Source organism: Corvus hawaiiensis, chromosome 19, assembly GCF_020740725.1.
Source record: "Corvus hawaiiensis isolate bCorHaw1 chromosome 19, bCorHaw1.pri.cur, whole genome shotgun sequence".
NCBI classification, from domain to species: domain Eukaryota; kingdom Metazoa; phylum Chordata; class Aves; order Passeriformes; family Corvidae; genus Corvus; species Corvus hawaiiensis.
The window spans coordinates 6,736,214-6,749,261 of NC_063231.1; the positions used below are offsets into that span (position 1 = coordinate 6,736,214).

At 51.4% G+C, this 13,048-nt stretch overlaps 1 protein-coding gene across 25 annotated transcripts in view; it reads right to left on the reverse strand.

Annotated features, from left to right (window-relative positions):
- Nucleotides 1–13,048, reverse strand: part of CACNA1G (calcium voltage-gated channel subunit alpha1 G) — a 146,725-nt gene that overhangs the window by 76,324 nt on the left and 57,353 nt on the right. For all 25 annotated transcript variants that reach the window (XM_048323351.1, XM_048323348.1, XM_048323346.1 and 22 more), the window contains exons 5-10: nucleotides 12,731–12,890; nucleotides 10,659–10,950; nucleotides 10,064–10,156; nucleotides 7,655–8,465; nucleotides 7,523–7,567; nucleotides 5,813–6,177 (exon numbers count right to left, since the gene is read on the reverse strand). In XM_048323351.1, coding sequence (XP_048179308.1) covers nucleotides 5,813–6,177; nucleotides 7,523–7,567; nucleotides 7,655–8,465; nucleotides 10,064–10,156; nucleotides 10,659–10,950; nucleotides 12,731–12,890 — 1,766 coding nt within the window. The remainder of the gene's footprint in view (nucleotides 1–5,812; nucleotides 6,178–7,522; nucleotides 7,568–7,654; nucleotides 8,466–10,063; nucleotides 10,157–10,658; nucleotides 10,951–12,730; nucleotides 12,891–13,048) is intronic.

Consider the following 13,048-nt stretch of genomic DNA (forward strand, 5'->3'; position numbering starts at 1 on the left):
CAGTAGCTCCAAGCTCTACGTTGGGCAAAGCCACCAAGGCACTGAGGGAGGGAAAAGCCTCACTGAACTGCCAAGGCTTTGATTGCTTGGCTAAGAGCAGCTGGCACAGGGCTGGAGAGATGTGTAATGGAGTTAAATAGAGATGTGGGATGTGCGCCCGAGTGGAAGTGGAGATACCTCTAGGAAGAGAAGACACTGCATGAATGTGGGGTCTTGGGAGCTCCTGGGAAGAGCCCAGGGCAGATGGAGGTTTTCCAAGGAAAGGCTGTCTCATTGATTCGGGGATGCACACACCTGTGTAAGTGCCCTTCTGAAACAAAGCTTAAGGAATCAGACTCACACGGGAAGCATCAAATCAGAAATGTCACCACAAAGCTGGGCTGTACCATTCAGCTGGAGTGAGACAGCCGGGGTGCAGGGTTAAGGGGTACAGCAGCAGTTTGCATCAGTGTGTGATGCAGAGAGCCCCTGGTGCAGCACCAGCTGCTGCCTGGACGTGGGACGGGTCTTTGAGTGCCTGCACTCGCAGGAAACAACTCAGAAGATGTGCAAAAGATACCAAAAATCTTTTACAAAACAAAAGGATTCCCTTCCTTCCTGACCTGGAGACCTGACACAAATCCATATGCATCAAAGAAGCCAAAATAGGAGTGTCCTGGACTGACCTGGCATGGAGTCACAGAGGCTGGAAGGGACACGGTGCTGTCCACGGCTGTGCTATGCAGCCAGGCAAGGGTGAGCAGCAACTGATCCCCAGATCTCCCACAGCCTCCTCAGGAGGTGAACGGGCACTGGGCAAGATCTCATTTTAGCACACAGGGATGGTCAAAGGAGCAGCCTCCACATGCCTGACAAATCTGCAGCTGCCATCCACCAGCAGCAGAATGTTCAACTGGGCTTGAAACTGGTGGGGGCTGGGATGCTCTTGACCACCAAGTCCTGGGAGCAAAGTACCTCTCATCCCAAAGACACCCTTATCTTTTGAGGCAGTGCTCATACAGGGATCCAGACCTACTACTCTCCAGAGCTTTGGACATGCAAGCACCCCGAGACCTGCACCAGCCTGCCACATCCCCACTGCCCAGCTCCCTTACACCATTTCTCCGTGGAACAATCCACTTTTCCTCCTACATGGAGAAATCAATCAGTGAGTGTCATGACAGCTAATAATTTCCAGTCACCTTCTTCCCTGCACATTGAATTCAGGCAGAAGCAGAAGTACATAAATACCATTTAGGTGACTATTATTAATGCTTGAACCTGCAGCCTAATGGTTGCTCCACGCTGGCAGGTTTTCTAACCCTTCACCTCCCCTCTCCATCATCCTGGATACCTAAAAATTTCATGTTCTGTGATGCTGATTAAGACAACCTTCATGTTCTCGAGCCTTGACTGTTTACATAAATAGACACTTTAATGCATTTTGCCAGCAAGGTTTCCTTTGACTCCTTGGGACAGATGGTTGATATTTCCGTGCTGCAGCAGCTATTAGATCGTAATGTTACCAGTGACAACTCTACATCATCTGTACCCTTCTCTCTCCCCTGCAGCAGGATGCACCAGGAATTCAGCTTGAGATACTGCCATGGTCTTAGGCTGCTCCTGTCTCCCGCAGAAGGAGTTTGCCCACCTTTGCTTAGGGCACTGTGGCTTTGTGGATCCTTACAACACCCTGCAGGTAGCTGGGGGTCCTCCACTGGCTGTACTCATGCTGGGGGGATGTCAGGCATCGCCTCATCCCACTTCCCTAAAGAACTGCCTCCCATGGATAGATAATGAGCTTTTCTCCTTAGGTGCTGTCCCAGAGAGTCATTCACCCTTGTCACCTCTCCAATTTGCTCTTAAAAATTAACTGAAGGTTCCCCGCAGGTCTGAACACATTTTTTTCTTCTTTCTTTCAGAGACACCAGGGTTTTAGATCAACCTAGATCCAAGTCCACACAAGATCCAGGCAGGGATTTGAACCCACTGCAGCTTTGGGGAGGCCAGTGAAGGACTCTCCAGTCTCTTTCTTGTTATGTTAACAATGGCAAAACACCGCAGAGACGGCGGCTGAAATTCAAGTGCTATTTAAACAAATGAATATGTAGGGTATAGTTCATACAATGCGAGTTCAGACAAGGAAACTCAGAACAGCCAGGAAGCTCAATATGAACCAGATTTTAAAAACAAAAACAAAACCCCAAAGCCCTTCCTCAAGGAAGCCCTTGCCGAATTCTTTCCCCTGCTGAGGAGTCCAACATCACGCCTCGTACTAAAGCCTTTGCTTTTCACTCCAAGAAAGGACTTGGAGGGAAAAAAAGGAAAATAAAAGCAGCACATTATGGAACAGAGCCTGGCTTACAGCCAGGGCTGGGGGGGAAGCAGCACAAAAACCCTCTGGTTTAGCAGCACATTTTACTCCTGCTCTATGGCAGAACAATCTTTCGCAAAGCCCCAGCTGTTTGAACCCGCAGTGCTGCAGAGGCTCAGCTTCCCTAAGGCAAATCAGTCAATTGGTTCAACAGTGTATTTAAAATCCCCCCGAGTCTACCTTTAAATCACCTTTATATTCCTCTATCCAAAGCTAATAGTTTCTACCTGCATTTTGCTTCATCTCTGTAGAAAAACAAGCTATTTAGCAGCCACGTAAATAATCCGTGGCAATCTGGTTGTCATTTCCCTGACAGAGAATTTCACACCGCTGCCCAGCAGCTGCGATGTGGCGAGTGCTGCGAGCACCTCACACTGCTCTGCCTCCCTCCCACTGCACCTAGAGCCAGAGAAGAGCAGGAGTTGGATCTGGATGGGTGGGGTGGGAAGGAAACACAGAATTACACCCGGTCAGGTGTACCTACAGCTCAGGCACGTGCAGGAACCACGTGGAAACAACCTGGTGTTGAGTGAGAAAGTCAGTCAGCTCATGCCAGAAGGAGCTAAGAGGAAATCCAGCTCTGGAAGCCCCAACCATGTGATGGTAAAATGTGTGTTGAAAATTTACTATGGAAGGTGGCCTGTGGAAAAGAGCTTTGGGTGGAAGAGGAGCTTCATCTAGCAGCCCTGGCCATGGGTGCTCAGTCTGGCCAGGCTGACTGATGAGTGAGTGCAAATAAACAGCAGGAGGTTGGGGCCAGTGTTTCCAACACACTCCCAACTGCCACTCATCTTTATGTGCCTTCAGAGAACCACTGTCATCTTAAATATCCCAACCTGGCCTACTCTGGTTGCTGAGTCTGTTAAGCAAGGGACTGAAAGACTGTTTCGGGTCTCTCTAGGCTGCATGTCCCAAGGTGAGATGTCAAACCTCCAGAGGGGCAAACTTTTCTCCCTGGTTATTATGAGGATCCTCATAATCTTATGAGGACCTTGAAGACCAGGATGCTCTGGTAATGCTCTGAATCCCAGCCAGCATTGCTGGGGACAGATGGGTGGACAGAAGCCTCTTCCTTCTCGAGTAACCTCCAGCCCGTCCTTCCTCTCAGAGAGGAGCAGCCCCTCTGCCAAGGGCTGCTAAACAACACAAGGTTTTGACATGACACCTTAAAATAGGCCCTTAAAATATTTACCCTAATATAGCCCACTGTGCCCAGGGCAGCATGTGGAAAGCCCAAGAGGTAAATATTGTCTAAATAAGCAGAGAGCTTAATATAGAAAGTCATGGAGTCAAGTACTCTTCAAGCGCCCTCATGTCTTTGCAAACATCAGTCAGTAAAGATAAATTTGACATGGTTGATCACTCACACTTTTAGGTAAGGCTCTTCTAAAAGAAAAAAAATCACGTTTCAGTGTTTATAATCTCTGCAGGAAGGCCCAGTCCAGCATTTTGCCCCTCTAATTCCTGTTCTCATAACTGTCAGATTATGAAATTGCCAACTCTAAGCCTTCTGAGGTTACAAAGAAACACCTCTCTGTTCTCTGCCGCCACTTCAAGCAGATGAACTAATAAAAACAAGCTCTGCTATTCCCTCCAAATGCCTGGGAGAAAGGAATCTGGAGCAGTAGTGGCTTCAAAATACCATTAAAGAAAGAAACCACCCACCGTGTCTGGAGTCCCCCCACGCTTACCAGCTTCCTTCACCCTTGTTACCCGAAAACCACACAAAAATCTGCCTCTTGTCATCCAGATGTTTGCTGGGACTCACCACTGGCCAGGGCAGAAACCAGAAACCCCCTGCCCTACTTCTCCCAAGGCAAAGAATTGAGGAGTTGTGTTGCACCTAGGGTGTTTGATGATGGGAGCTTGCTCAGCCACCCATCCCCAGTGGGGTGGTCCCCCCAGGTGGGAGTCCACACCAGCATCTCCCAAAGATGTCCCTGGTAAAGGGGAATGAGCTTTGACAATCTGCCCCTTGGGCAGTCACAGCAAAGAGATCAAGGATCTGTTTCCACCCTCCAGCCAAGGGAGGAATAAAAGTGTTTATTGGTTTCTGTGAACCACCTCCTCCCAGCTTCTTCCGAGATGATCTTCCCAAGATTATTAAATAAAGGTGGAATCACTCAAGCAGAGCTCCCACCAAGGGCAGCAAATGAAGGTGAAACCAGCAGGACTTTGGAGTGCGCCACTGTTTAATTTGTACTGAAAACAACAGCCAGCCAGACTGTGTCAGGGCCTCAGGGGAAGGTGCTGGCTGGAAGGGACACATTGAGCACAGCCACGTCTCCCCAGCACTCGGTCACTGAGGCATTAATGCCACAGGATGACAGGGGAACTGGGAGTCAATCTGCAGCCAGCACCGCTTCCACCGGGAGCTGGGGGAGAAACACCTCTGCATGCAACCATGTGCAACTCAGCAAACATGAAACATGCCAGGAGGGGAGAAAAGTGGAGTCACGACTTGAGATGCAACGAGCTCCCAGCCAAGGCTGGTGCTGGTGCAGGGGTGGCTGTGTCTTTCTGGGAGCACAGAGCTCTAGCATCCCAGAAGAAGCAACATGCTGGGAGCCCTCAAGAATGGGAGGGGTCTATAACAAGGTTTTGCAGCATCTCTGCGTCCCCACTAATAAACTCTTCACCCCAAAGGAAGCATGCACCTGCAGCCCCAAGACACATTGTGCTTGAGGCAGGATCAAGGGCACCACGCCAGGCGGGCCCCAGCAGCAGCCACAAAACCCACGTGAGGCCAGAGCATGCAAAGCCTCTTTGAAAGCAGAGTTCTTGTCATCCTCATGGAGATGTTTCAAGAGGAACGTGGCAACTCCTTTTCTTAATGACTATATATAGGGAAAGCTCTGCTAGGTGACAAGTGGTGAGAGGCTGGAGGAGAGGCAGCCTCTTGCCTGCAAGGACTCAGATAATCGAGCGGAGGAATAGCCAGTGATGAGTCTATTTTGGACTCATCATGCTGCTACTGGAGCATTCACCGAGGAGGCAAAGCCATTTGTTACCTCCTCTCCAGAGAGTGCAAATTCAATAGAGTTCCTTGCCTGCAGCTGCACCGACCCCAGAGCCCACAGAACGCACAGCTGCCGGCAGCACCCCAAGCACTGCCAGGCTCACACTGCCTGGTGGCAAAGGGCTGCTTCCCCTCCTTGGTCCCCTCACCACAGACCCCAGCACCGCCTGGTGCTGCCCAGGGGGCAGTGGTCTCAGCATGGTGCTGACCATCCCAGGCAGGGCTGGGATGCAGGAGCTCACATAGCCAGGTACCAGTCAAGGTGATTGCTGCAACCTGGAAACAGGCTCAGAGGAAAAAGCCTGCCTTGTTTCACCCTGGGACCCTTCCCAGAGCATTCCGATGCCTCTCACCCCAAATCATCCCGCCAGCAGCTGGATTCGGACCCATAAACCCACCCGCAACCCCTCTGCACCAGGAGCTGCCAGGACAGCACTCACCTGCTCGTGGTACTCGATCCCCATGCTGAGCGTGTTAATGAGAATGGCCACCATGATCCCACGGCCGAAATATTTGCTGTCGACAATCTTCCGGAAGGTCTCACACACCATGTGCCAGAAGGCCAGCACCCGCCTGGCTCTCCTGGCCCGGGCTCTGCCCCGCTGTGGGTCCCGCTGGTCACTGTAGTGGGCATCCTGTGTGAACTCATAGACCCCCTCGCTGTCTGAGTCAGCCGTCTCGTTGTCCGACAGCTCGGCCTCGCCTGCCAGTGCTGTGAGGCAGTAAGGGCAGCTCTCGGGGGTGCAGGACCCACCATCCAGCTTGGTGCAGGGGCTGGAGATCTTGCAAGAGCTTTGGCAGGGACCTGAAATGCCAGCAGGACAGGGAAAGGGCAGCTCGTCAGCTGGGACAGGGGGCTGCAGGAAGCAACCCCCAGTCCCTGTTAGCGCCAAGCCTTTGCCCCTGACACGACAGGCATTTCCTTATTAGAAAAGGGCTCCTGCTGGGTTAAAACCCTGGCTCTTCTCTCTTCTTATGAAGCTCTCTTTGTTGCCCCCAGACAGACACCACACCCCAGCTGTGGACCCTGAGCACACCTCATTACATCTCCAGCCATGACAGGAAGGAGGAAGCAATTGGTTGCCCCGGTCCTGGCAGGCTCCCGGCTGTCATTATTGGGAGCACTGTTAGCAGCCTTCTTTCCTGCTCCCTCTGCTGATGCTCCAAAACCACCAGCTTCCCTCTCCACACATTGCCCTCAATGGCAGCTGCCAGGTGTCTCCTGGGTGAAATACCAGCAGGATATTCCCCAAAATTCCCACCAGCTGGCTGCGAGGAGAGAGGCAACGCGTGCGCCTGACTCCTGCGTGGCAGCACCCAGCAGTGAGAATGCAAACCCTGTGCTAAACCAACTCAGAGCCCAGGTCTGTGTGTTTAGTCTCTGGGCTGGGGGCAGGATTTGGTCTCTTCCCTGCACAGCTCCTGGCTGGAAAGGTCAATGCCACTGCAGTGGGGTGGAAAAGGCAGTGACTGCCTGGGAAAGCTTGGCCAAAACACTTCTTGGAGGCTGAGTGTTTGGACTACACTGGCCTGAACTCCCAAATCTCAGGATGTGGAGGGGGAAAGAGCATCTTGCAGTGAAAATATGAAACCCTTGATCCAATAAAGATGCATTCAGTGTCTGACTCTTACAGGCTTCCTGAGCAAATCACAGATTTTTAATACTCAGCATCTGTGATTGCCCTTGAGCACTCACACAAAGCAGACACTCAATCTCCCTGAGCCTTGTGTCCCATGGGAGCAGAGCTACACGGTGCTCAGGGGTGTGATAGGACTCAGATCTGGAAGGTGTCCATCTACAATCTCTAGCTGATTTTGGGAGTACAGGATTTGGGAAGTGTTCCCTGTAAATGGTTCGGGGGTGGGGGGAAATCACGGAATTTTGTCCTAACATTTAATCTAAACCCACCCTCTGCAAAGTTTAAAGCCATTCCCCCCTTCCTATCACTACATGTCCTTGTCAAAGTCCCTCTCCAGCTCTCTTGTACTTGTCTAATCTACAAGATGGGGATTGCAAAGAAAATGGATTCACTGAAAATCCTCATATCCCTTGGATTATTGCAGGTATGAAGTCTGGGAGGTTGAAACCTCTCTCCTAAATTTGGCTATAAGAGGCATTAGGTAGGTTGGAAGATTCCTGTTCATCTCACCTGGAAAGCCATCACCTTTCTCTGTAACATGGACTGAAAAGAACCCTGTAAAAATTCAGAGAGAGAAAAAAATTAGGACAAAAACTGTATGTCTGGAGGGCAGCCCCAGATGCAGAACCAGCCCCAGCTCACCCGTGCTCTGTGTCTCTAGCAGCTTGTGCATGGTGCTGTACGGCCCGGGCGGGATGTTGAGGCTCGTCAAGGTGCTGCTCCCAGCACCCACCGCCGCCTCCCCCAGGTTCTTCTCTTTCAGCATCTCATGGGAGGTGCTGGAGTGCACTGTGGGGTACACCTTGCTGCCCACGATGTTCTTGGGGATCCCCTCTGGGCTTGGCAAGCCGAGGCTTGGCTGTGTCAGGGACGACCGGCAGCACACCGGCTCGAAGTGGCAGTCGGCATGGTAGATACTGTGCACAGACTCGGTGTTGCTGGGAGAGGCACTGGGGGCCCCCAGGGAGTTGGGTGCCGAGGGAGGGAGCATCAGCCGGTTGGTCCCGTTGTGCAGTGAGCTGGTCTCCACATCGCTGATCTCTGGGCTGGCACGGGGCGCCCGCAGGTTCCCGTTGCCCAGGTGGTAGTGGTGGTGGTGGTGGTGATGGTGGTGGATGAGGTGGTGCACGGAGGATCTCTTCCTGCTCCGGCGCTTCCTGGCGTGCCGCTCGGCTCCTGCCTTGCTCGTGGGGCTGCTGAGGAAGCCCATCCTCACGCCTGCCGCCCTGTAGGCCTTCACCAGCTGCTTGCTGCCTTTCCGGGCAATGTAAACCAGGTACTTGAGGAGCTCGTCGTAGCAGCTGCCTGGCTCTGAGAAGCTGGCGAGGGTGCTGGCGTTGGACAGGTAGCGCACACGCTGCTCCTTCATCAGCTGGCTCTCGCGCTGCTTCGTCTCGGAGAACTGTGTCGCTATCACCACCAGGCACAGGTTGATCATGAAGAAGGAGCCCACCTAAGGGGACAGGGGACATCAGCCACCTCAGTGTGGCTGTGGCACCCCACAGATCTGTAGGGCACAAAGAGTGGGGGACAAACCCCAGCCAACCCCACTCCTTGCGTCACCCAGCGGGGACCACTGGCCGGGCTGACTCACTCCCCCAAGCTCCCACCCCAGGGACTCCCACGCCAGCCCTTCGTGGAGGACGTCAGAGATCAAAGATGAGAGAAGATTATTTTGACAAAAACTCTTGCTCTTTTAGGATGGTGTTTTTCTCCCTCCACAGACAGCAGTTGTAATTATCACAATTAGTGGCATTACGATGAATGCACTGAGCCTTCCTGATAGGAGTGTTTTTCTCTGCCAATGTGTGGGCAGCTTGCGAGCAGATCCCTTTCCCCTGCTAACGGAATTTGCGGGTGACTGTTACGCAAGGGCATCAGCAGCCTGTACCCACAGCTTGGAGATTTTCTTTCCAGCCAGGGTTTCATGAGGTTCTGCCTTCTGTAGAGCCCAGCCTGGATCACAAGGAATTACTGACGTGCTAACGGGCTATCACACACTGCTAACGTTACTCGCATGGCATCTGGAAAAGTACTGCTTGCTCTTCCTCTCCATCATCTTGGGGAGGCTGAGAGCAAGGGTTTGTTTCTCTCTTGGGGAAGCTAATAGAAGCATCATGGACTAAACAACCATCTACGTTCTCATCAGGGTTTGAGTCCTGGTTTGACGAGGAGCAGAAATCCCCACAATGACCTAACTGACAATGTGCAGCTATTTTTCTGGACTTAGATCACTTATGTAGCAAGAAAAGGACTCATCTCACTTAGCTACATCTGAGTGAGGCACCTAATGATCCTTCAGAGTCAAGAGAGAAATAGGCGCATCAAGTCTGCAATGCATCTAATTTATTTTGGATGTCTACCTTCAGAGGAGATGAATCACCCCGTTAAAGCACCTATTTTTCTCCCTTGACGATAAAGGGAGTCTAGACAACGAGCTCAGCCAGTCACTGTAGACAATTCTGGTTGCATAGATGAAGCCCATCATGAAGTCCACCCCACAGAAACTCTTTGTTGGCTCCTTTGTGGGTGGTCTTGGATGATGCTGTGAAATGTGGGTGGGCTGTGGGCAGTAATGTCTTCCCTCCTTTCTTAATGCGCTCTCTTAAGTTTGGGACTGTTTTCCTGAAACATCCCCACTGCACCAAGGACCCAGCAGATGGGTTCTTCAATGTGGGGGAATTTTTGGGCAGCCTCTTCCCTTTCTGGCACTCAAAAACAGACCAGGTAACATTTGCCTACTTTAAAACTTAAATTCAAGATGGCAAGCAAGACAGAGAAGCTTGGAGCACAAGGAGAGAAGTAGTAGAAGCAGCACCAACAACAGAAGTGTATCTACCACCGCTTGAGCACATCTTTCTTTCCTTCCTCATGTTTGCAGCAAAATGCAGCTGCAGCACAATTCTGTAGGGAAGCTGCGTTTCTCCCAGCAGGCTGGTTGCTACTTCAGCTTTTATATTCACTGCATCCTCTGCCCTGTTCCTCTGGGTGACTCCACTCTGCTCTCTCCAGAGGCCAGGAGGACCCCCCTGCTCCCCTAAGGCCACTCACAATGATCAGGAGGATGAAGTAGATGAAGTTGTAGAAGGAGTGTGCATCCATGACAAAGTACATGATGTCCACCCAGCCTTCCAGCGTGATGACCTGGTGGAGACAGGAAGGGAAAACAAACTCCTCAAGGCTCAGTTACAACAAAGTGCACAGGCAATGTTTCTTCTAGCTGGGTCATGTCTGACACCCCATAGTTGGTCTTGGTGCAGTACAAGATGCTGAGGAGCCAAATCCTGCTCCTCCCAATGCCAACAGCCACATTACCAGCTGCCCAGGCTGCATCCAGCCCCTTTCCAGTGGGACTTAAGGGCCACTAGTGCATTTTGCAGAGAGAAGAGCAGTCTCTAGGCTCTGCCCCGCATGAGCAGCATCTGACTGCACGCCCACAGGGTTTTGTCCATGCATGTGAGGTGGAGACGTTCTCGAAACAGGCATCATATTGTATCCCTAACACTTTGAGCACCTGTGCACTACTATATAAGTGCTCACTAGTACAGAACAGCCCCCAGGAGTGCAATTAAACAGCCCCTGGGAACATGTTGGGGGCAGGACCTGCTGTTTGCCCACCTCGTGACAGTTGGCACATGGGGCTCACCTGAAAGATCGCGATCCAGGCGTAGCCAATGTTATCGAAGTTGATGGCTCCCTTGAAGGGGTTGTGCTCCCCAGCAGAGCAGTTGGTGTAGTACTGGTTCCAGTTCACACAAGACGTGTTGGTGGTGTCGTTATAGGAATAATAATCCAGGGTGCACTCCAGACCCTCTTCCCTCCGCGTTGGGATACTCCGGCAGTAGCGCATCCCGTTCTCCCGGGGCTGGGAGCAGATGAAGGGGTTTTCATCTTCGTTCTCTGTCTGGTAGTACCGCTCCAAATCCACCGTGTAGGGGCTGAAAGAGTCCAGACAGGGCTGGGGTTTGCACACCAATTGCAGGCAATCTGGCAAGGAGCTGTAACAGCACAGCTTTTCTGCATCTTGAAGCTATTTTTTAGAGAAGGAATCCCCCTGGATTTACTGCAGCCCCACAGGGTGAGCTGATGTCCCTAGCTGGTTTTGAGAAACTGAGGCAGTGCACTCGACCCCTTGGCAATCCTTCTGATGGCATTATTACAAGTTACTCCATCTGGAAGCACTCTGGCTTTGACTTTAGGAGACTAAGAGAAGGACTCAGTGTGACAGGGCTTCTCTGAAATGTCTTTGCTGCAGTAAGATGGAAATCAGTTAGTTTAAGCTCCTGTATCTCCTGTCCTTCTGGAGATGCTGAGAATTGTTTAAGGAGACTCTATGCACAAGGACCTCCCAAGATTCCTAAAAACCAGAGACAGGGCCTTCATATGCATCTCACCGTGTCAGTTCAGCCCACAGATAAGCTCTAAATTCCCTCTGAGGGTGGCCTTACCACAGCAAACCAGGCAAAAATACTCTTCAGGGAGATGAAACAACCCATGGCCAGCCAGAAACTGGCTCCTTGCTCTGAACACACTATCTCCTTAATGCTGCCAGGACTCCCACTAAAGCTTGCAAAGATATTTTTAAGCCTAGTTCAGCCTGGTTAATTCCTGCAGAATTGTCTGTAATACCCTTCAAAGCCTATCTAAACCCCTGGAATTCTGGCTCAATTAAACAGCACCCAAACCTGTGGCTCTACTGGATTTTCTCGGTGGTGAAACTGTCCCCCTGCTCTGCTGACATTTACTGAACAGGGACGTGTCCTGGTAATGGCACTTCCAGCCACCCTTCGAGGGCATGACCTACAAGAGGGGTGGGAGTTGATCAGGAGGTGGGTGGGAGATGTTGGAAGGTGCCTCATGCCAGCCTGGCCACAGCAGCAGCAGCAACATGGTCCTGCTGCGTGCAGGAAAGAGGCTTTGGGCTTGTAAGATTCCTCCATCCAGGTGTGAATCCAGCCAGATCCACCCTGGGGAGTCAGCAATCCACTGAAAGGTGTCAGGGGTGGCAGAACTTGGCAGAGCCATCAGGGGTTTGCAGTCACCTGCCTTTCTCCAAGCATTTGAAGGGATGGAAGTGGTTGAAAAAAGCAGGTAGGTAGAACAGGCATGGAAACTCTGGAAGAGGCGGTCAGCTATCAGGTACTTTAACCACTGTCCAAACAGTGCTACATCAGTGTGATCAGAAAACTGATCACAACAGTCTTTTTGGCCTTAAAATTCAGGGATCCATGAAAATTAACACTTTGGGATAGAGACTGTCTCTTGCTCTGAGGCTGAAAAGTATCTAGCATCAAAAATGCACGGAAGCTCCATCAGCGTTTCCGGGGGTTTAGGTGGGACTACAAAAGTCATGGCAACAAACACCACCAGCCACTGAAGGGGATTCAGACCTGAGCGTCTCCACACAGAAAAGGTCACACATTAATGATATGCTGAATTTAGAAAGCCTGAATTCCCATTCTCAGAGGGTTTCTTGAAGGCTTTTATCAATCAGAGAGGTTCCCAAGTGCCAGCTGAGGGTTAAGGACAGCCTGCAAATGCAAATGGCAAATTGTCACAGCTCGCTCTGCTCCTGCTGTGTGTGCCCAAGCAGGAGTGATGGTGGCATTTACGAGCAGGGAGCATTTACAGAAGAGAGGGGCTTTTTTACAGAGGAGATCCTGGAGGGACAGCTTCCCTCAAGCTGGGGAGACACTGGTGCTGCCCACACAGACTCACATGCTGAAGTTCTCAGGGAGGAAGCAGCGGTTCCTGAGCAAACCTGCCCACAGCTGGACTCCCACAATGCCAAAGATGAAGAAGACAAAGAAGCAGAGGAGGAGGACGTTCCCCAGCATGGGCAGCGTGTCCAAAAGCAGCGTCACCAGGATGCGCATACCTGAGGCAAAGAGGAAAACCTCACGTTGAATCTTCTTGTTCCAGCTCTGTCCTCCTGACCTTTTCCTTTCCACTGATACTTTTCCTACTATATTTCCTTCTATTCTTTTCCTTCCATCCTCATCACCCACATGTGGCTTGTGAACACTCACAGCTTCC